Raw genomic sequence first — 23,762 nt, forward strand, 5'->3', positions numbered from 1 at the left:
CTAACAAACACCATCCTGTTTGTTCCTCAGGGTGCTGGGTTACAGCTCTGGGGTTTATGGGTTAAGACCAATTTCTCTTTGTATCATTGCATTTATTTTAACATTTTTATTAAATTGTAACTCTGACTTACAATCTCTTTTGTGTTGGGTTCATTTCTCCTGCCAGTTTACCTTTAAACCAACACATCTTTTGGCACCCAACATGGAACAGGAGAGAGAAGTTAGAATTACAATTTCATTCTAACCATTTTTGTATTTGGATACAGAAAATTCTTGGATACAGAATACATGTTACTTGATGTATTCCCGTGGATGCTGTATCTGAGCCTGTTCGTATTTCGACATGTGGGGAACCATTTGCCTATTTTGATGCTCTCTTTAATACCAGGGAGAAGGATCAAAATTGCTTTAATAATATACTATGTTTATGTTGTCAAAACATTAGAGGCAATGAGTTTCATTGTGAATGTATATTCAGTCTGGCTTGCCTGTCCTGGTTTCAGTTGCTACCTCTGGGGCCTCATTAAAAATAGCCCCCAGCCTGTGGGGGGAACAGGACAGGAAAATTATTTTGACTCTTTCACCTCCTCCTTCAGACCTGCTACAACAGTCTTTGAGAATATTGAATTTCCTTTTGATGTTAAGGACATCTTGTTGTTAGTGTTGCTTTGTCTCCTCTGTGCCTTCTACACCATGCTTAGGGTCACAACAGGACCATCTAGGGAGGTTTCCTGGAGACCTGCCCTGGGAGTGGATAATGCTGAGTGGCACGGAAAGTGGGAGAACATGGGCCAGTATTTGGAGAGTTTCTCTCCTCCAATGATATGGAAGTTCACCCATGAACAACTGCAGGACCCTGTTAGAATAATAAGCCATGGGAAAGGCAAATGCTCTGGCAGCCCCAGAGGTGTACAGCTCACAGCAACCTGCTGGGCCCTGGCCACTGCCTACCACACACTGCTTGGTGTGGTACAGCATCATCAGGAGGAGGAGAAAAGGAGCAGATTCACAGGCACCATGTCCACCCAAACCACAGCTCAGCCAGAGGGAAAAAAGAATACATCAGCCTCTCAGGACTGGGATGGGGATACGGCTCCTGAGATAATTCAGACACACACAGAGTTGGTGAACATGTTGGAAGCGCTTTATTTTCGGTTGGGGTCTGGGTTATAGTGGGTCCTGATAGGGGTGGGGTTTGGAGGGAATTGGACAGCACATCTGCAGACAGGGTTAGGCTTGAAGGCCAGGATGGGAGAGGCTCAGGTAAACCACACAGGGACATCCAGAGTGGAGAAGAAACCCCAGGGGACACAGAGACTGTGAGCAGAGGGCACATGGGAGAGGTGGAAAGAACTCGGGAGGCGTGAGCCCTGGGGGCTGAGCCTGACATGAGCCAGCATGGCGTCCACACAAACCGTGGAGGAGCCGCAAGGACAAGTGAAACCGACAGCAGTTGCCCCCCGTCCAGAAAAGAAAAAAAGACCCAATCAGTTCACATAGTGAATGACGAGGAAGAGGCAGGACCATCACATTAAGCGGAAGAAACGGAGCCAGAAATAATCACCTGGTCCCTATCCCTGGGCAAGCTGTGTGAGCTCTGGAGAGAGTTCACATGACAGGTGAATGAGTCCATCTTGACCTGGCTGCTCCAAATCTGGAATGCCGCGGCCAATGATACAATTCTAGATGGGAGGGAAGCAAGGCAGCTGGGATCCCTGTCTCGAGATGTGGTCATTGACCAGGGGATTGGAAAGAGGCAGGAAACTCTCAGCCTTTGGTGGCGACTGTTGTCAAGTGTAAGGGAGAGAGATATCTTTGTAAGGAGAACCTCCACATAAAGCAAGGACAGTGGAACATGATGGAACAAAGCATCTGGTGCTTAAGGGAATTAGCCGTACTGGAGATAATCTTTTGAGAGGACGAGAGATTCCCTGAAAGTCTAGATGGTGTCCAGTGCACATCCCAGATGTGGTCAAAATTTGCCTGGCTTGGGCCAGAAATATATTCTCGCTACTTAGCAACGTTGCAGTGGAGAGAGGGAAAGGACAAGGTGGTAGCACTGGTCAGTTAACTGAGGATTTATGAAGACACTGTCACTGACCCATTATGGGCCCATGTCTCATCTGTGGAAACAAAACTTGCTGACCATATTCAGAGTCTGGAAGAGAAGATTGAAGAGAGCCACCAGAAGCTAAGAGAGGAAATTAAGGAAGGAATCTTCTATATTTTGCCAGGACAAACAAGAGTCTCTGCCATCAGAAGGTGGCATCCCCCAGCTAAGGAGAAATGGTACACTCCACACAGCAATCTATGGTTTTACCTCCATGAGCATGGAGAAGATATGAGGAAGTGGGATGGAAAACTCACCTCTTCCTTAGCAGCTTGGGTACGTGAATTGCAAAGAGGCACAACTACCACAAGAAATTCTTCAAGGTTAAATGCTGCTCTGGTCTCTCGTGGGCAAGACTCCAGACTGTATAGAAATGATGATGTCATGCCTGATCCTCTTGAAGGGCCCTCCAGGTCATATTTGCAAGAAGAGAGTAGTGAGTACCATGACTAGGACTAGGGGGCCCCTGCCTCTAGCCAGGTAGAGGAGAGGGACAATCGGGTTTATTGGACTGTGTGGATTCAGTGGCCTGGCACATCAGACCCACAGAAATACAAAGCTTTAGTTGACACTGGTGTGCAGTGTACTTTCATGCCATTGAGATACCTTGGGGCAGAATCCATCTCTATTTCTGGGGTGACAGGGGGATCCCAACAGCTGACGGTACTGGAAGCTGAAGTCAGCTTGACTGGGAAGGAACGGCACAGACACCCCATCGTGACTGGTCCAGGGGCCCCATGTATCCTTGGCACAGATTACCTGAGGAGTGGGTATTTCAAATATCCTAAAGGACTTCGTTGGGCCTTTGGCATAGCTGCTGTGGAGACAGAGGAAATCAGAAAGTTGAACACCTTGCCTGGTCTCTCAGAGGACCTTTCTGCTGTGGGACTGCTGCAAGTTGAAGAACAATTGGTACATCTCCCAAACAAAACACAGGCCACACACAAAAGGCCTCCAAAGTGTTGCTAAAAATCATGTGCCTCCTACAGCTTGAGGTTTGCTCATGGTCTTTGAGTACAGCATTCTGGATCTAGCTGGAAAATAAAGCAACAGTCCTACCTAGAAAGGACAACGGGTAACAGTAACTGCCTTCACTAGTCCTACCCTTCACCTACAAAGGATTTATGGGTTATGGTGTCTACCTTGACTAAGGACAACTTCTGCCATCAGTCAACTGAAGAACACTTGAAGACACTAAAGACTTTATAACACATAAAAACAGACTATAGGAATTATATTTTTACCATCCTAAAGCATGAAAACAAAATAATCCAATGTCCAAAATGACAAGGTTGGATCCCAAATCTTAGGATTTTGAACCTAAGATTCTCCTTTCTGCAAGACTGGCTGGTGCTGGCAACTCATCCACTAATCTAGAAATTGTAACAAATTATTTCTTTATCCATTCCTATCAATTTTGTCCTATCTTCACCTCAATTCCCAGTGATATTTCATCTACCCCTTCGGGTCCAATCACCTTCCCATCTTGATTTTTGGCAAAAATACTAATGGGTACACGAATGAATGTAGCCCAATAAATTTATGAAAGTGCCTGTATGGTAGGGTTTGCTGAGATTAGTAGAAAATCACAGTTCGTTATCTTCTTTTTCTATATCCCTGTACAAAACCTAAACTCCTTGCTCCTCCTTTCACCATGCACAGAATACATAGAAGGAGCTGCATCTCATGCTCTCCTTTGACAGAACTGATTGGCCACTCATCCTGGATGGATTGGTTCTGGGAGACAACCAACTGGACAGCACTGTCCTTCAGGTCGGATTGGACTGGAAATCTCTGCAGGCTGGAACTCCATGTACATGTAGGAAAACTCAGGACACATTTTCCAGAGCTGGAGGGAAGTCGCAGATTTCTCCCTTCATTGTAAACAGTGCACAGTACATGTCCATCTCAAAAGGTGAGTGAGAAAGGCCCAAGGCCACTCTTCTGTTACGAGAGTATCCTGAAGTCGTGTGAGTAGCTATAAAGGCCAGTGCTGGGATGGATGTGAGATATACAATCACAGGATCAAAGGAAAGTACAGATAGGACATCAGAAGTGATGAGTGTTTCTCTTTGCATTCCTCTCTCAGACACTTCTCTTCAGCTTGCCTGGCTCTTCTGTGCAACATGATCTTTGCAGCATGAGTAGATGACAGCAACATCCTTGACAGCAACATTTTTATGACTGGGAATAGAAACAGTGGACACCAAGGCTCTCTCTGCATCTCTAAGCCCCCAAGTAACTTAGTAAACATTTTAATTCAAACACTCAACAGTAACAAACAATAACGTATTGTAGTTGTGTGTACTATGCCCTCCTTGCAACAAAAGCTTACTCCTGGTTTTCTGGTATGGTTCTCTGTTCCTAATTGCTTCAGTGTGTTGTTCCAGGGTCATTCAGGATCTCAGTCTATTCAAAGCATGGCACTCATAGTCAACTTTCTTATTTTGTAACAGGGTATTCTCTAATCCCAATTTTCAAAACACCTTATTCCTTTCTTTATATAATCCCATTGAAGGTTTGGGGAGTTCATCAACCTTAATCACTTTAAAGTCAGAGTCACCTTAAATATTTCATCTCTATTCCTAAGTCTATGCTTTCCAAACTACAGCTGTAGTCTTCTTATTACATTCCCCTGCTTTTCATTCCTTCCTGCGACTCTTACATTCTGCCACCACAGCCTCCTCCCACTTCAATTCTTCTGGATTGATCCTAAATAAATACTCCGTCAAGGGATCACGGCAACTAGTAAGGTCTCATAGTTTTTGACAGGCCGACGCTGGCACATTAGTCAGCCTGCAACAACTTCCGTTCTGAACACAGGGAGACTCTCAACCAAGCCTGCGTAGGCGGGTGGAGTCGCCGCTTCCCCTTCCGTGCCGCTTGTTGCTGTGGCAGGTTCGCTGGGCGGGGCGTTCCGGTTCGGCCGCGCTCAGCTCCGCCCCGAGCCCGCGGAGGGCCGAGGGCGCCCGGGAAGGCGTTGCTGGGGGCGGTGTGTGCGAACAGGCCCAGCGGGGCCGCTGCCCTGCCCGACCGCGCTGTGTGCCCGGGCAGCACCTGCGGCTCGGCAGCCTCTCACGCTGCCCGGCCCGCGCTGGCTCTGCAAAGGCGCACGGGCCGCGCCGCCCGCGGGGCTCCTCAGCACCACACGCCGCCCCGCCACACCCCCCCTGCGGTCACAGGGCTTCATCTACTGCGCCTTTTGCCTACTTTTGCAATAATAATAATAAATAAACGAATAAGTAAATAGATAAATAAGGTTTTGGCACTCGGGCTGCCCCGCGTCGCGACCAGATAACGCCACCGCCGCCGCCACCAGAGGGCGCCCCCGCCCCCGGCGCACGGCCCCGCCCCGCCTCCCTCTGGTCCCGCCCGCGCTCTCCCATTGGTTGCCGGCCGAGGGGCGGGGCCTGGGTCACGTGCCCTCCCGCGCCCCGCCGGGCAGTGCTGGAGGACCTATCCCACAATGCCCCGGGGCGGGGGCTGGCCCTGCCACGCTGCCGCTCCTGCGCGCGCCGGAACAGCGCCCCCGCGCGGGCCCCGCCGGCGCCGCCCCCCCGGCACGCGCGCACGTGTGGCGGCGCGGCGCGCGCTGAGCGCGCGGGGCCCCCCGAGCCGCGGGAGCCCCGACGGGGGCGCGGGAACCGCTCCCGCTCCCTGCGGGGCAGCGGCCGCGCCAGGGCTCGCCGTAGCGCCAGGTGAGCACCGGCGGTCGGGGCCGGGCGGCTTCCTCGGGAGTTTCCGCGCGGTGACGGGAGGCGCTCAGGGCCGCGAGTCGGGGCCGGGCGCCGGCGGGAGGGGAGGGGAGGGGAGGTGTGGGCGCTGTCGTCCCGCTCCGGCCGGGCCTTGGGCTACGCGGAGCCCGTCGGGCTGGGCGGAGTTTGCTGCCGGCTCCGGCCACGGGTGCCTTCCCGCCCGCGTCGTGGCGCCGGCGGGAGCCCGGCCCGGCCCGGTGCCCCGATCGGCCCCCGCTGGTCCCGCTTCCGGCGCCCGCCGCGCCCCCCGGGGCGAGAGGGGAACAAAGCGCGGCGATCCGCGGGCACCGAGAGCCGATGTGGAGCCGGCACGGAGGAGCCGCAGCCCTGCCCGGGACCCGAGCGCGGCGCTGAACAAAGGTACGGCCCGGGGAGGCACCGGCGGGCCCGCTTGCAGCTGGAAACTCCGGGAGCGTTCGCTGGACGAGCGGCCTCTGGAGTGTCCGGAATTACCGCGGACCTTGGAGTTGTGCAGGAAGTTGCGCGGAGAGGCTCAGCTCAAAGCTCAGCTCTGCTTTTGTGCTGCCGTGGGATCGCAACTGACTAAACATAAGCAAAGTTGCGCAGAGTAGCGCTGGAGCCTGGAAGCAACGCGGTTACCGAGCCAGGGACATACTCTCCAGTACTTGTGTTTTATAGTACACGGTGTCCTAGTTTCTTTTTTTTCCCCTTTGGTGAGTATTAATATTTTTAGCCTGAGCCCGAAATTCAGTTCATCTTTGACAAACCATCTTCACGTTAATAACGTCAAAACAATACAGTATTGTTAGGGCTAAAATTTGTCCTCTTCCTCTCACACTGTTTTTATCTGAGACTACTAATTTTAGATTCTTAGGGAGAATGGAATAACAGAGAGAAAAGCCAGGTGGTTACTGTATGTTTACTATCAGTAACTAGGTGCTGTTGGTAGAGAGCCATGTATGTAAAATGTCGAGAGATGGTTAAGGCTGTGCCCGTCGAAATAATAATTCTATAATGGATTGAAATACTCCTGATTATTTAACAGCTATTTTAAGATTGTGATTTTATAGCTTCAGTAACCTTAAAGGGAAATCTAGCTTAGTTAATATGTGGTCTTAAGTTTGTAGGTCACTGATGTATTCTGGGCTTTTGATTTTCTTTTCAGTGGTTCATCGTTTTAAATGAAGTGTAATCTCACTTAAGTTTTATGGTGTAGGTATCCAGACTGTGACACATGTGAGAGTCATTTTGTCATGATTTCATTTGATCTTAGCAGAAATAAGTGGTAGGCTTCTTAATTGAAATGACAGGGTGACAATAATTTGCAATTATTTGGTTGATTGTATGTGGTAATCCATGCCTTTTTTTAACTTGAAAAGCTGTATTTAGAGATTCACAGTACTAAAAGAAAATGAATAGCATCCTCTTCAGTAGCATGGAAAAGACTTGGAAGTGATCCCAAGTACTTTTTCAAATGTTTTCTTTAGCATTTCTAGGAATACAATGTTTATTTTTCTGATTTCCTTAGATAAGATGAGAAATGTTGGAGGTGAGGGAAGGCTATTTAGGTTTTTAGTCAGAATATTAACTCTTTTGAAGCTTTCTTTTTAGTAGTTTACTTTTGCTGATGTGTCAGCTTCCAGAGTGACAAATGACACAAGTAAGAAATATATCCGTTTTCTATCATTTTTCACTCACCTTAAAGTTTGCTTGTGAATGGACAACAGCTCTGTGGCCTGGGCGAGCGGCAGTGTGAGGATAGCTCTCTCTTCTAAATGGTCATGAAGGAGAATGTTTTTCAGACCTTCTTTAATGCAGGCAGTTAAATGCCTCCCTGACATCCGATCCCGTCAGATCTCGGAAGCTCAGCAGGGTCAGCCCCGGATTAGTACTTGGATGGGAGACCTCCTGGGAAATGCCGGGTGCTGTAGGTTCTAGTCCTGAGGACTTCACTGGCACTGTCCAAGCTCGCTCAGCCGTGGCAGATGAACCTCAGGACTTAAACGGTGGGGCCAGTTCTGTGCATGCTGAGCCTCACCTAAAATCCACTGCGCAGGCTGGAAGGGCACACCCACATGGGGGACAGCCCTTCCCAAATCTTCGTTCGCGAAGTTGAGCCACACACACGCACAATAGGAGTAAGCCTGGGTTCACCGGTTTACTCTGTGTTCCGATTATCTTTACAATTAGAACACTTTTTCAGGTATACAGTCAGTGTTTTAACCATGAATTCATGGTTGTCCAGTGCAGGATTTGAAAGTTGTTGAGTTTGACCCAACAGGCAGATAAAGTTTATCATATTCACTGGTTAGCCAGCTATTGCTTTTGAAACATCCAGATGGTAAAGAGGTTTTGTGTTCTCAGCTGGCTATAGTTTTGTGCAGTTGTTGCACGACTTCTGGCTCCTGGTTTTACAAAACTTGTAGGTGGTTCTGCTCATCACACACAATGGTTCTTCTCCCATTACAAACATCTGTTGGTTTTTTGTTTTATCTCCTGTATTCTTTGCAGAATCTTCTTATTGTCGTAAGTACTAAAAATCTGTGCAAAAACTTTCAATTACTTTTCTTTATATAGTAATGAATGGGTGATTTTTTCTTCCAATTAATAAGGTATTTAAACATATATGATATTAATGGGGATGAGAAAAGCACTGCTCATAAAATTTTGGTGAGCTGACTTGCCACACCTACCCCAAAACTCTTGAAGCCTGGCCTTTTGTCCACTGTTCAGTTTTTTTTGCCAGCAGTCTAAGGTGAGGGGGGAAAATGTCCATCCAGGTAATAGTTACAAAAACATCGAGAGCAGTTCCTGATAATGGCTAAACTGATTATTGAGTGCTGTCAAGCATTATCACTTTGAATGAATTCTGAAATGGTCACAATTGATCTCCTAAACCCTGTAAGGCTGAAGTAAATTTTATAAATCTCAACATTTCCCAGTCTTCTTGCCGTTTTTTTGTGTTTTTGCAGGTTGGAGGTGCAGTGTTAAGCACCTTCTTCAGTCCTCTACACCAGAGATCTCTAATGTGCATAAGCTTTAGAGCACTTCAAAACAAGGGCTTGTTCTTGGCTTCTCATGACTTTTCAGCAGTGTAGGCACATTTTGTTTCATCTGTATGTACTAGTTCACCTTGCCCTGAAAGGCAGTGAGCTTGATCAGAGAGGGCATGAGTGCAGTGAACTTGTATCTGCACTACTTGTTTCATCTCTTTTCACCCAATAGTTGAGGAATAAAGGCACAATTTGCAAGCAGAAAGCTGTGAACATCCCTGTGTTGCTTTAGAAAGTTTAATTTTGATACCTTGAACTAGTTGAGAAGGATGATTCTTTCTGTATGAAGTTACCTACAGTCATGAGCTAACAAAGGGAGGGCTGTAGCTGCTGGAAGATGGAAAGCACGTCTGCCTTTCCTTTCCCTGTTGCTGCAGCTCTGCTGTCCTGAACAGCCATTCTGCATCTGTGTCTGGTGGGGCACCACAGGAAGGTGGTGACAGCCTTGGAAGGGCTCACAACGGTTGGATGTGCATGATCTGCACTTAAGTGGCCCACACCAGATTCAACAACTAGTTTTTCTCTGTTGAGAGCTTTTTTAAAAAAAGGGGGAAAGTTATCTCTTCCTGAGTGATTGAACTTTCCTACATCTTATTTTTGTGGCATATCAATTTTTCTAAAGACTTTTTGTTGGAAAAACAAATTCAATTTAACTAATGTGAAAGCTGTCACTTCCTGAGATAAGAAATTAGTAAATTGTTAACTGACTTGGCAAAAGATAATCAAAATACTGTATTTAATTTATTCAGGAAACCATTATACACAAACATGTAGACATTTGTACGTCTGTGTCTTACATTTGCATGTATTGTGCTAGGATGAATATTTTCACCTGTTCATTTTTGGGTAACAGGTTATGCTGTCTCACAAATTTATTTTGATGAAACAGTAGTATTACACTTTTCCTCCAGGAGAACACAGAATTTGAATTTTAACTCAAAAATACTCTGTCATAGCAAAAAAGAAAAAGTAACATTTTAATTTTATGGTTTTGTGGTCTGTGGTATTTCTTCTGAACTTTCTGAGATTTTTTTCAGGTTTTGTGTGTATAAATTTTTGTATATATGGATATATATATATTTTAAAGTACATAGAAAGAATTGGAAAGAAGTAGAAATACATTTTTCAGAAGCTGTTTTTTCAAAGCCTAATAGTGTGGTAAATTGCAGTGTCTCATAATTTTTTCTAGTAGACACTAATATTCATGTCTGTCTTAATGCATTTTTTTGTTTAAGAATTGGTGAGCTCCTGTTCAAATGCAATCTTTGTTGCTCTGTTATTAGGTCAGTATGTGCTGTTTGGCTGTGAGCTGCCTTCACAGGTACTATCCTTGACTAAACCCGAGTGATGCATTTAGTGACATATGGAACTTTTCCAAGCTGGTATGAAATTGCTGTGAAACCTCAAGCAAGTTAACACTTGTATAGTCTCTATACTTACTGCCTGGCTTTTTGTTAGAGCACCAGCAGTAATTAGGAATGTAAAATTCATGGGATCAGTATTATAGAATCGGTTGGGTTGGAAAAGACCTCCAAGATCATCAAGTCCAACCCTTGGTCCAACTCCAGTTCATTTACTAGATCATGGCACTCAGTGCCATGTCCAGTCTCAGTTTAAAAACCTCCAGGGATGGTGAATCCATCACCTCTCTGGGCAGGCCATTCCAATGCCTGATTACTCTCTCTGGAAGGAATTTTTTCTCATCTTCAACTTACATTTCCCCTGGCAGAGCTTGAGCCCATGTCCCCTTGTCCTGTTGCTGAGTGCCTGGGAGAAGAGACCAGCTCCCACCTGGCTAGAACTTCCCTTCGGGTAGTCTTCATATACGTCCATGTCTTTAGATAACAACACAGACCAGAACTGCAGCACTGAAGATTTCCACCTTTCTTGGTGTGCGACAGGAGAGATGGAGGCACTTACATGAAACTGAGCTGTACAGATACTTAAAATGTGAATTTTAAGGTAGAATCTGAAGGTAGTGCATGGTCTTAATCGGCCTGCTTGTTAGCCAGAGCTAATAACTTGAGCAGTTCTGGACATAGGAGGGACAATGAAGTTCTCTGCTTTCCATGCAGCTACTGAATAAGCACTTTCTGTGTGCAGTTTTACCTTTTGTTAAGCATTCTTAGTTTGTTAACTGTTATGTGAGAGGTGGTGACCACTGTAGGTATAGATGGGTGTACCAAAAAGTAATTGGGAGTCCTGTGAAACAGTTGGACAAAATCAATCTATCAGGAGTACCTTGAGCTTGTTTGAGCTGTTTTGGTTTAGAGATGTGACCAAATAAAGATACCCATAACAACAAAAGGAAAGTACGTTCTCTCTAAACCTATGCAGTTGTGATTTTTAAGATGATGTTTCATCAACCCAAGCAAGAAAGGTACCTTATGCAGCTCTTGGATAAGTTAATGGCTGCCAGTGGTTATTTTTTATGGGTTGTTATTCTGACAAGAAACTTTGAATGATAATGGGGTTCATCATTGTAGGGAGCTTTTGTGTTGTTGATGTGATAGGCTTATGTTCTTTTTGAAGCTTTGCAAAGACAGAATAGTCAATTATAACCAAACCTGGGTTGGCTACTGAAGAATTCACGGTAAAGTACTGTCTTGTTTTAGATAGTTTCTTGATGCCATACATATAGTGAAGCCAAAATGGTGATTAGCATGATTTTCTATTAGACTCCCTTCACAAGCTGAAAGGAAAGGAAGGAAAGGTGATACGGAGTTCAGGTTGTATTTTCAAGCTCAGATCTGACTTTACCATCTTGCATGGTTAGTAGTTTGTGTTAACATTTTTGCTTTGCTACTGGCATTAAGGAGCCCTCCTCTCACATACTTCTCTTCCATTCCTAGCCATGTTTTCTAGCTTTATTTTAGCTGTCTTGAAAGTTAGCACTGGATAATGGCTGTGAAAACAAGATCAACAGTAACTGAAACTGCTCACTCCCCATCTACTACTTCTGAAATGGCATCCAAGGTATTGTTATTCTACAGATATTGTAGGAGATTTTGTGCAAGATACAGTTATGCTTAAAATCATTTCAGTTGTCATAAATTCTTTGCAAACTGTATTTTTTCACATATACAGCATTTCTTTTTATCCAGGTTTTGTAAAAAGTCATGTAGGTCTTCAATCCAATCTTACAAAATACTGTTATTCAAAGCCAGAAGAAGCCTGAGGACTGTTTTTGGCACCATAGTTTTCATCTAGTGCATTTTTTTAAAGAGCATGCAGAGAGGCAAAATGTACTTTCAGATGGCTGTGTTACTTTCTTCCTTTTGTTTGTTTTTTACTCAATGCCTCTGTATTTTACATGTAATTGAAATTTCCTTTTGCAGAAAACCAAATTTTTTTTAATACTGAACACGTCATATCAGTAAACTCTTCATTTGATGCTTAAAGTGAAAGAACATCATGCTTTTAATAGAGTACTCAAGTTCAGGGTATTTTTATCAAGCCTGTGTGTATAGTTTTATCCAGTCTTCTATAGTGCATTTTTTTCAGTTTAAGTTAATCCATAAAATTATAGGGAAACCTATAAATTAGATACATTTAGTTTGAGGAATGTCCTTCAGTTTGCAGGGGTTCACATTCAGAAGCTAAAATATAAACTAGTACCATGGCTGTGGGTGAAAGGAAAAGTAGTGGTAGGCTGTCATTGGACAACTGCATGCAATTCCTTCCTTTGCTGGTTATGTCCTGTTCTTCTTTGGCTCAGGATGCTTTTCTAATCACCTGCCACTCTGGTTCTGTTGCCCCATTTTATTTTGGATCTTGAATGTGCTTCTTGCTGCTGCCCCTAAGCTTTTCATTTAGGTTCAGTCTTACTCCATTGATTTTGCCCAGCACTTTTCCTTCCACTGTTAAAAGGTCTTAGCTTTTCTGCTTCTGTCTTTGCAAGGTCTTCTAGTTCAGCTCCTGCATCCCTGGTCTTTAAGTCCAGTTATTTGGGTATGATTAGGATGGTATTAAGAAAAAGAAAGATGTTCTTTCTAGTTTCTTTAGCATCAGAGAGATGACTGTAGCAAGTCCTGCTGTGTTGCCATAGCACTGGCTGAAGTATCCTCATTCATCTTGTGGGAATGCTGCATGTGTGGTGTAGCAGTGGGATAGGAATTTAAAATTATTTGTGTATGCTAAGCACAGATCAAGTTTATGAGGGAGGAAATTAAATGCAATGACTAGCAAGGATTTGTTGAGTAAATGAAAACTTCTTTCCCCTCCAGATCTGTGACATGGCTGCATTTGGAAGGGTTGGGTTACTTGTGTGGAAAGCATATTCTTGCTCTCAGTGACCCACTGCCAAATATCTGCTCTTTGGTGAAAAGCATGAAAATACTAATCCTTCCAAGTGGCTAGAAAAAAGTACTTTTTTTTTACTGTTCCTGGAAATGGCTGAGCCATTTTTGCTGACTTTGGTATGTAATGCTATCCTTTCCAGCTGCAAAAGCATGCATGTGACTGAGGACCCTCAGCAGCAGAAGGCAAGGTCATGAGTTTGTGCTGATTTGACTTAGTTGCTTGAACCATGTGCACCATAACAATAGTGTCTAATCCCTAATGAGATCCTGTTATTTGTAAGTCTCAATTTGACCCAGTTCAGTCACAGACTACTTAGAAGAAACATCTAAGTGCTGAATTTTACGTGTTTTTTTGAGAAAATGTTACGTGCACTGTTTTCTCTTTCATATTTCTTTGTATTATGGTAATTACTACAGTGTTTCAGGGTTTTATTATTAGTGTATGAAATGATGTGACTTAGCCAGTGGCACCCACTTATGTTTTCTCCATGGGGGTGGTTGTGCTGTATTTCTTCTGCTGGGAGTCTTAGACAAATGCACAGAAGGAACAGCAGCACAGTGCATATTGCCTTTTATTGAAAATACTGCACTGGAAAGCAAAAGAAGGTGGGCTTTTAATTTCTTTGAATATACATGTTGTCATCTTGGGTCAGTCTTTAGAAGGTTTTATTCATCCTGTGTTCTGTATATGAAGCTGTTTTTTCACGGGGGAATGAACTGTGGCTCCAGTGAATGTTTTCTTTTTATGGCTGTTGTGAACCCAGCTGTGCACTTCTGTAAAGATTGAGACTGGGGTTGTCTTGTGTAATTCAGAACATCTTTGGAAAATAGTGTTAGAAGCAGCAGCTTCTCTGAGGAGCTGCCCTGCAAAATTGCGTTAGTTCAGCATGTAGGGAAGCTACACAGTTTTGTCCTCACTACTTTTGCATTGTCGAGAGCTGACAGACTTTACTAACCTCATTTGTTCTCTAGCAGAGTGGAAAGAGGTTTTCTCACAAACTTGAGAAAGGTCACTAAAGAATCAGGTGGAACACAGGCATAACTTTATATTACAGGTTAGATTGATCAGCTGTAAATCTATACAATCAAATAAAACTGTACTGTGACAACTAACTCCCCAAACTGCACTTTTTTTCTTTTTCTTTTTTTTTCTCCTCTTTGCTGACTAGCAAGTTTAGCTTTATCTAGTTCTTGGTTTGTGAACTGAATTTTCCCAAACACAAGGCCACCTTGTTGTCGATGGTCACCCTAAACATACTGATAGTAGAGAGCTGTCGTTTTCCTGTACTTTGGTGGATAATGTCACATGGTCTGGTGAGTTAGCCTCACAGCTGATGGCAGATACTGAAAATCCTGTAGGGGTAATTGATTTAGATTGACTTATGGAGAAATCTGCTGTTGTACATACATTTTCTCATCACCCTTAAAATGAGTTCAGGAGATAGCCTAAACTTCTACTACCTATCCTAATGGAACAAAGTTTTATGGTAGACAATGCAGAAAGGAGACAAATGAAATTTGCCTCCTGTAGTTAGTTGCTTATTGGTGCCAGTATAGTAACTAGTTCAGTATCATATTCAGATTTGTCCTGTCTAGAAGCTGTTAACTGCTGTGCAAGCTTGTCATCAGTCTTCCTTCACCTCTGCAAGAGCTTCCTCAGAAAACAGGGCTCTGTCTTGTGTGATAGCATGGTGAGAACTGATGAATATGGGGAAACCTTCTTCAGTGTGTTTAATGAAGAGAGTTCATATCCCTTTGATGCTTTAGCTGTTTTGTTCAAATGTCGTACCTTTTGTGTCTTGCTGGAAAGCATCAGTCTTTGTATGGATTATCCCAGTAGTTACATGGATGCTCCTGAGTCTGAGCACATTAGCTCTTTCATGTGTGTTATCTTTGTGTGGGAGGAGAGGTGATAGAGCAGTATTTTCAAACTTCAGTGCTTTGTGCTGACTTAAGTTGTCTATTTAAGGATGATTAAGTGGTCTACTCTTTTTGATGGTTTCTTCAAATGAGAGGGTTGGGATTTGGAATTTCGCTGAAGACTGATAGCTTTATTATCAGTTGAATTTTAGTACAAGATTTTTGAATCTGTCATATTGTTACTGCTTGTTTGCCAGGGCTAGTAGTTCTTCTGTAACCTATATCCTTATTATTCTTTTTTACTAGCTAAAAGCTGGTGAGAACTGGTTACTTGGGTAAGGAGAGGAACATGAAGGTTGGTAGATCGGCAGGCCAGGTGTATGACTGGGATTACGAGGTTGAAGGGATGCTTCTCCCATGCTTGAGTTTCCCAGTAAAAAGAGAGATGGGAAGGTCCTTCATAGGTACTGGTTGGTGGTAGTAACTTTGTTAGTATCTGTTGGGTAGTAAATCTGTTGGGATTTTGGGTTTCTTACAGTTTTGGTAAATTTGTGCTTAAGAGCATTAAATGGGCTCCATGTTATTGTTAGAAATATTAACAGCAACATACAAGTTGTGTGATGTATGTTGCCCTTTTTTCAAGCTGGTAATCTGTCTGTCTAGTTCTGTGTTGTAGTGATGCTTTTTGGACAGTGACTTTTCCAAGTAGAGCTGGAACACGGTTATTCACCCTTACACATCTGAATAGCTACGATGGGTATTTTTCAGTTACTGTCAGTAATTTTAGGATACTGAAGAAACTTGGGGATCAGCATAAGTTGTCAAGGCGCAGATTATGTGAAGTGGCACTGACTTTGTTTGGGTACCTCTTTATACTGTCCAGTAAATAGAAGTGTTTTACATGCTAGACTCTAGAGTTCAATCTGATTTGTATCAGCACTTCAACACACAGGATTCTGTAAGAGACACGAGTGTTCCCCTGCCCCATTTTTAGAATATTCTGAAATATGTGAAGCCTTATTAAATCACATATTTCTTACTACACTGATGTTTTGCTTGTGTCTTACAGGTGCTCTTTTGTGAAACTTCAGCAAGGAGCAGTGCCTACTCCCTTGACTTAGTGTGAAAAGGTCTGTACAGCAAGTTTGGAGGCAGTTTGCATTTATAAGCTTTATACAGGACAAAGACTACCCTGTGTGTGTCCACTACAAGATTTTAAGTCTTCCTTGAAACTCTTGACTCTTTGGATGGTCAGACAGGTTACTAGGTGATAGTTGCTGCCTCTGAGCCACTGCAGCAGTTCTCCAGCACTTTTTGGGGGCCTGCATTCCCTGCTCAGGAGGCAGTACAGTGTTGTACTGTGCATTTCTGTGAGTGCTGACTGGAAATGAGTGTTGAGTTCTGCAGCTGCTGTTCACTTTGTTATTGTTGAGGTGGCCACAAAAATGAAAGCATTGATTAGAGCAGGGACAAAGCCACAGCATCGTAACTGCCGTGTGCATGTCAGTGCCTGCTAGATTGCAGAAAAAAATCCTCAAGAGGAAGAGCAACTGTGTTGCCTTGGCTTTTTTTTTTTCTTTTGTGTAGGTAGGGGAAAGAGTGACAGACAACAGTGTACGGTTTAGGATAGTGTAGTTCTAGCCATTTGGCTTTGATTGCTTCCTCCTGTGACTTTAACTTGTGTTTCCATGGTCCTGGCAGCTAATCTGGGTATTGCTGTGTCCTTGAAGGGGAACAGTTTGACAACAAAGTCTTAAGCTGTTCTAGCACCTTAATGCTGCCAAAAGGGGCAGTCCCATTTTATGTATTCCCTCCCCCATTCTGTCACTTGCAATGTCTTTGAACGCCTGTGGCTCTCAGCTGAGTCTGCTCACCCTCACTGGTGTTTGCTTCTTTTGGTGGCAACAAGCTGTTAGATGAGATTAGCTCAGCTCTCTTGGGTAACTGTGTCCTTAGGGGGCCCGAAAGGAGTCTTTAAATCAGCAGTGTCTCCTTGCCTAAAAACACTGATACTTTCCAAGACACTGTTGCTACCTGAATAGGCTTAAACCACCTATAGAAAAATATTTTTCTTTTTGTTCTCCGGGGTCTTTTTCTTTCTCTTCATCTTTGTTCTGTGGCATTTGATTTGGGAATGCAGACAAGATGCAGTTTGAGCATACAAAGTGTAAAGAATCTCTTTAAAAGTCTGGTGCTGTGTGTGCCTTTTGATTCTATTCTTACTAATGTTGTGGGCCCTGAGATTTTTCTACACAAAGGAGACGATCCAGGTTAAGTTTAGCTTCCAGATCCTCACTTTAGCCCTCATTTATTGGCAGGCAAGCAACATTACTCAGTTGTCGCTTGGAGCAAGTTTACCTTCCAGGCTCTTCTGACAAGTCAAAAGTTTTTCCAAATAAAAATAAACTCTGAAGGTTCTTGATGTACTTTTGCAAATACCCAGTAGCATCTTTTTTCCTGTTCCTTTTCCTGGAGTGCATGTTGTGTTAGACAAGTATTCAAATGCTCAACTGCCCTTGAAAATGCTGAATGTTTTGTCAGCCCATATCCAGGATGGCACAGGACTTCTGGTGAAATTTTTCAAAATTTTCATCAGCAACTGGACATTTGACCTGTAATGGTCCAGAGGTTTTGGGGAGCCCATGTGAAGAACTCCAGACACTCTGTGTTCTGTCATGAATTACTAAAACAACAAAAAGCCCCTGGTTTTGTCAATGGGGCTAGTTATTAAGTTTTGTTTTTCTTAAAAATATACTTACTGAGGAAGCAGCTTAGACCTTCTTCCCAGGTTACTTAAAGATTTCTTTTGTGGCATGCAGCTGGAATGACGAAGCCTGAGCAATACTTTCAAATTGTTTTGACATTTAAAAGAATTTAAAGGAATATGTCACATTTTGGGACAAACAAACATTCTGTTTTCTGTGCTGTCTGCTATTCTGAAACCACTAAGTTCTCTTTTCCTAACTCTCTTTTTAATTTTATTAATTTCATGCGAGTCTAGAGTTAACTCTTTTGCTGTTCTAAGGCCTGTCATGCCCCTTTTAAAGTAGTTGAGAAAATGGCCTTATCCAAGTAAATTTGTTAATAATGTGTTTAAATTGTGGTGATACCTTTGACTTTATTTATCAATATTTCAGTAGTATTAAATGCCTTTCTGTGTTATGCAAAATACAGTGTTGAACTGAAAAAAGTTTCCCTGTGCAAAGTGATTTGTGAGACTCCTTAGCAGCACTCAGTATCTGTTTAAATAACAGGTTTGTGAGAAGAATGGTGTGATACCACATGAATGTTTTCAGTTGCTGCATGTCTTGGATATACTGATATTCTGTCAAAATTTTAGGATCTCTGTTTTTCTCATTATTTGGAAGTGTGCCAGAATTTCTGGGATGTTTATGTGTCTAGAAAGAGTACAATGGAATAAAAGGTTACTTTGCTGGGGAAAAGCAAATCTGAAGAGCTTCCATGTGTTCTGTTTCTGTAATCTGCGTTAGTGAATTCAAGACCTCTGTTACAATGAGCACGAGCTACTGCTTGTTTTGGTATCTGGATTGTGTCTATTTAAAAATAATTTCTGTGATATATGTGGAGTGCAGAATTCTTGATCTTATCTTTAAACTGCCTGAACTGTGAGGTGTCCTGGGACTTCTGATGTTGATTGAGAGAGTTTTGAGTGCAGCTCGTGGAATTTTCTGCTTCTGTTAAAGCATTGCTGAAGTGTTGTCAGCTTGTAGAGCAGAAGGGATGTCCTTACATCTTACATATAAAAGTAGGTATACCACACATGATCCCATGACTGACCCTTTCTGGGACAAAAGCCACTTAAATCCTCATGCAAATCAGAGTGAAAGCAACAGACCTTCATCTCCTAAGTTCAAATACGGTTTTGATGGCCCTACCAGTCCTAATTTGATGCAGATTTTGCTTGTTGAAGGCATTAAATTTTAGAGTAGCCATTTGGCTTTTGTTGGATTTCATCTTGTCCAGGTTACAAAGGTGGTGGACGTGGGCAGTGGTCCTTCCAACAGAACTTATGTTCAGCTTGCACACAGCATTTGCTGCAACTTGATCTGTATTAGTGCTGGTAACTGGTCTGCAGTTGATGCCATGTATCCTAATAATCAACATGGAATAGCAGTGTAGGGGAAAAATTCCTTACAGCTAAGCTTTTGTTTCTTTGGCCCTTTGCTTTCCCCTCACCTCAGCTGGCTTGATTCATATGTTCCCTTTGGGGCAATAAACAGTAATTTCTAATGGGAATGTTGAAGCCATTTAGAATTCTAATTACAGATTTCTAATTAGTTGCACAGTTTTGACCATTTCTTTAGTGAACTGTCTGTGTTTGAGGTGTTGCTTTCTCAGCATGAAGAAATGGTCATTAAAACACTTCCTGCTGCCAAGATCAAGCAATAAATACTTGATCAGAACCAAAGTTTGGGGAGGCACATTCTGTCTCTCCCTCTCCAGAATATCTTGGCAGCAAAGGGAAAATAGCAAAGTTTGCAAGTGAAATGGGTGGAAGACGTTTAGTTGGGGAGTGTGATGGCCTTGAGGAGTGGGAGTAAAACCCCAGTTGGTTTGCTTCAGGTTTGAGTGCCTAATAGCAGATCTTGGTAATTTCTGATTTCTTCAATACTTGTGAAGTTTTAATTTGTGATTTTAAATAATAATTTTAAAGCTTTTCATAGTTCAGAAGAAAGGGCAGTTGGATTGGAGCTTTAGGTGTGTGTGATTGCAAGAATTGGAAATGCAGGAGATTTGGTCCTTGGTATAGATACTTTTTTCAAGTGTGTTTCATTCTATAAGCCTCCAAAGAACATACACTTGCTGTTTCTTATGTGAGGTCAAATTCTTTTATGATGTGGATCCCTAGGATGTGCTCTATCCAGGTTCCCTGTTTCACAGAGCAGTTAAAAGGTGCATCCTCCCCATTCGTGATACTCTGTTGCACCTGTGTTTGTGACCTGGCCCTTGTTTGATACTCATTTCCCTGCATTTTTTTTTTCTGAGAGCAAATAGTTCAAGTTGTTTCTTTCTTTTGTCATTTAAGCTGCTTTCATTTTTCTCACTTGCCACTACTATGGTGATGCTGGTTTGTAAAGCAGCCAACCCTTCTGCTGCCTGTGTGTTTAATTTTGGTGCTTCAACCCTTTGCAAAGGGCAGTTTGCAGGTTGCAGTTACTGCAGTGTTGCATGGGTGATTTGCTTAGAAACTTAGTAGTATATTCAATTTTTAAAAATAAAAGTACCAGTACTGGTCTTAAAACACTGCAACAACTTTGTATTTGTTGAACAAAAGCAAATTGTGAAGTTGAAAGAATCAGTTGCTCGATAGCAGTGAAGATACTCATAAATTGCAAACAGATTGTAAATTATCTCTAACTTTTAATGTCATGTGTTTCTATTATACAAAGGTATCATGAAATGGAAAGCACTCATTACATTTTTTTATTTTCAAGTTGCAGTCTAAATTAAATGTGTAAACTGTTTCTGTGATTTCCAGACTACATTTTGTAAGAAGATGAAGAACAGAAAGCAATGTATTCAAGACACTGAGGGTCAGAAGCATGAAGGCATGGAAGGTAAAGTCTGTGTGTGTGAAAATATTGAAGTATGTTATTCAGGGTCAAGCTGTGAAGGTCAGATTTTACATTTGCGCTCTCAGTCAGTATGCTGCTTGTTTTGAAAGAGGTTGTGTAAACATAACCACTATCTCATAGTATTTTTGTTGGCCCATGGGGTCCCCAAATAATTTCCTGTCTCTTCTTTTTTTTAGTTGTTGAATTCTAGTAGCAAAACAAAAATTGTGATAGCAATTGTTCTTCAGAGAAAATAATGTAAAGTAAAATTCCTTGAAGAAGAGTTCATGTGTTTTTGTGTTCTGAAAACACTTTCAAACTTAAACAAAATCAGGTGCATTTTTTATTTAATGTACATGATTAGGTAAATATTTGAGGATATTCAGATTAAAATAGTTCTAAGACAGGAAAACTAAAATAAAAGTAGACCATGTGTATATGAGAGAATGAATACAGAATATAAAATAATGAATATAGAATATGCTGATGTAATTAATTTCATGGAGAGAGTGCAAACACAGAAGGATAAACAACTCAGAAGAAGCTGAATGACTACGTGGCCAGTAGGAAACACTATGATGCTGTCTTGATTGAAATAGCACTGGAGCTGACTTTCTTTTGTTTTATTGGCAAATATTAGTACAATAGTCTATGAAATACATTGTATAGCTTTTTTCACATGAAATACATTCTTTCAGCTACTCCTCTGGCCAGCTTCTTTGCTGCATTAGACCTGAAAACTTGATTTGCTTTTAACTGCAGAAAACTTGTATCTTCTTGCTGCTTTATTATTCAAGTTTAGAGGGACTTTGTTTCAAAAACTGTCAAAAACTCTAAGTGTTGGCATTAATAATACCAGGTGAAGAAAACGAAGAAAGCTGTTCCTGTTCTACCTTGTTGTATGATGGCAACACGTGCCCCATCTGTCTGAACTGCCTTCTAGAACAAGAGATTGGTTTTCCTGAGAGCTGCAGTCACACCTTCTGCGTGACTTGTATTCTCAAATGGGCTGAGGTAAGGCTGAGCACCAAGGTGTGTGTTTATCTTTCAGTGAAATCTATTGCATCTAATACCTTCAGATACTTCTTGAAGAAAGTTACAGATTCTGACTTTGCACAGAAGTGTTTCAATGACCAATTTATAAATAGATCTTAGAAAAAAACTTTCTCCTTAGTGCCATAAAGTGTTTTCTTTCACTAGACAATCTGACTTACTAAATGGTTACTAGAGATTAGGGATCAGTAAACAAATGGGTGTTGGCTGTTTTGAAGATCTGACAGTATTATGTGCGTGCTGTAGTATTGCACTATCATTAGCTTAATCTTTCTTTGTGTTATCCCTTATGCTGTTTGTCATAGTGTCAGCTTTTAGGGTGGAACCAATATGTGCTATTGTTAGTCTACAAAATGTGTCTGATAAAACCTTAGTTTTCTAACTGTAAATCTAAAAGGTTTAGTGCTATTCTGAATTTTAAAAAAAATCATTTTAATTACGGCTGTTGTTTATTCTATGTCAATAACTTTGTTGATAGTTCTGAAACCTGAAAGAAAAATGACTTGTTGAACAAATCCTCGATGATCTTGCTCCATTTAGGCCCTTTTGACTCACGTGTTGTGCAGTCATTGCATTAAGTCTGGTGTGTTTACCTTTCCTGTAACTTTTTCAATTTTCAGTATAAAACACCACATGAATACTGCTTTGTTGCTGTCCTGCTTCTGTGCACTTGAATTGGTTGCTCATTTTAGTTGAGCCCACTGTTTTGTTTCTTTGCATCATCTTTCTTTTGAAGTAAATGATGATTTTGGTTGCGGTATATCCATTAGAAGGTTGGGATCACTTGTTTGTATCTGTGTATGCAATGTGGTTATTTATGGTGGTGTTTTTTTACTTGCTGTATTTTTATCCTTAGTTTTTATGTTATTTATTACTGAAGGCAGACAGAAGCTTAAATGACTTTTTGAAGAATTTATATGAGCTTCAGAGTATTAAAAAAATGTTATTACATGGAACTTGCTTTAGATTCACAGACCCAATGATAAACAAAGTTTCCTGTTGCTGTATTTTGCAACTGATTTGTTACAGAAATTTTATTTATAAGGCAACAGGAGATTGTCATCCACAACTTTACCCTGACTTCCTTAGCTTGTTGCTATGATGACAGTTGAAAGGCACTAAACAGTGACATGGACAGGGAAGCAGTACAGTGTATGGACAGTTTGCTGCTGGATTTGATTTTGTTCACATTGTCATTAAACCCAGTGAAGAAGAGAAATTTTCTTGTTCTGAAGAGGCAAATGAATGATAGGACATGATAGGACTTGTCATGTCAGTTTTAATTTTGTGGCCCAAAGTGCTATCCAATTAGAATAAAAGCAACTTCTCTTAAGAGTTGGCAGGTAGAGTAGATGTGATGCCATAATAATGGTGTGGGGATGTTTCTAAATCTACATAAGGTTCCTGCTGCTTTTCATTAATGACATCTGAGAGGTAAAACCAGCCAGGCTTCCTTTTCTGAGGTTACTTGGCAGTTGGGCCTGTTGAGTTCATGGAACTCCATTGCCTAATCTAATAAAGATTAAAAGTAAAGAGGCAAAAGAAGCAGTGAAAACTGGATGACAGATGTTCTGAGGCTTCAGCTGTGAGAAGCAGATGAGGTTTTATAGATGGGAATGATTGAAACATAAACACGTGGCTGTTTAAAACATGCTGATACCATGTGCTTTGTGTCTGTTGTTAATATTTAGTAATTGAATGTTTGTGTTCTTTTTTGAGAAGTGTTGCATAAGGTTTAGCTTTCTCTAGTGGTTCTTGGTTGATTATAACTAAATAATTGACAAGTAGTCAAATTTAAGTCACTCTGAGTAATAAAAATTTTCTGCTGTTTAAAAAATACGCTACCGAATTCTAAAGATCAAGTATTTTTATTGAGTGTAAATAAATTGGTTTTAGAAACACTGTTTTCCTGTTTAACTGCTCAAGCATAAGAAAATTGAGAATAAGATTATTGAATGGAGTCTTAAAAAAGGCCAATGTTCACATTACTCAGTGTGCTCTTTTATGTATCTGCGGCTGTGCTCGGTACACTTAAAGACTGTGTTCAAGTTGGATGTTTTCTCTGTTTTTCTGTGTTGCATCTGGAGTTCAAA

General features: G+C 42.0%; 1 protein-coding gene across 4 annotated transcripts in view; it reads left to right on the forward strand.

Annotated features, from left to right (window-relative positions):
* The first annotated feature begins 5,624 nt into the window (after nucleotides 1–5,624).
* The window catches only part of SCAF11 (SR-related CTD associated factor 11), a 45,961-nt gene continuing 27,823 nt past the window's right edge, over nucleotides 5,625–23,762 (forward strand). For 2 of the 4 annotated variants that reach the window (XM_071552344.1, XM_071552347.1), the window contains exons 1-4: nucleotides 5,625–5,808; nucleotides 16,110–16,170; nucleotides 20,541–20,619; nucleotides 21,476–21,630. In XM_071552344.1, coding sequence (XP_071408445.1) covers nucleotides 20,559–20,619; nucleotides 21,476–21,630 — 216 coding nt within the window. In that variant the 5' untranslated portion in view covers nucleotides 5,625–5,808; nucleotides 16,110–16,170; nucleotides 20,541–20,558. Of the gene's footprint in view, nucleotides 5,809–6,071; nucleotides 6,226–16,109; nucleotides 16,171–20,540; nucleotides 20,620–21,475; nucleotides 21,631–23,762 lie in introns of those variants that run through there. The other 2 variants (XM_071552345.1, XM_071552346.1) reach the window with 2 other exon arrangements.

Source organism: Pithys albifrons, chromosome 3, assembly GCF_047495875.1.
Source record: "Pithys albifrons albifrons isolate INPA30051 chromosome 3, PitAlb_v1, whole genome shotgun sequence".
Taxonomy (NCBI): Eukaryota; Metazoa; Chordata; class Aves; order Passeriformes; family Thamnophilidae; genus Pithys; species Pithys albifrons.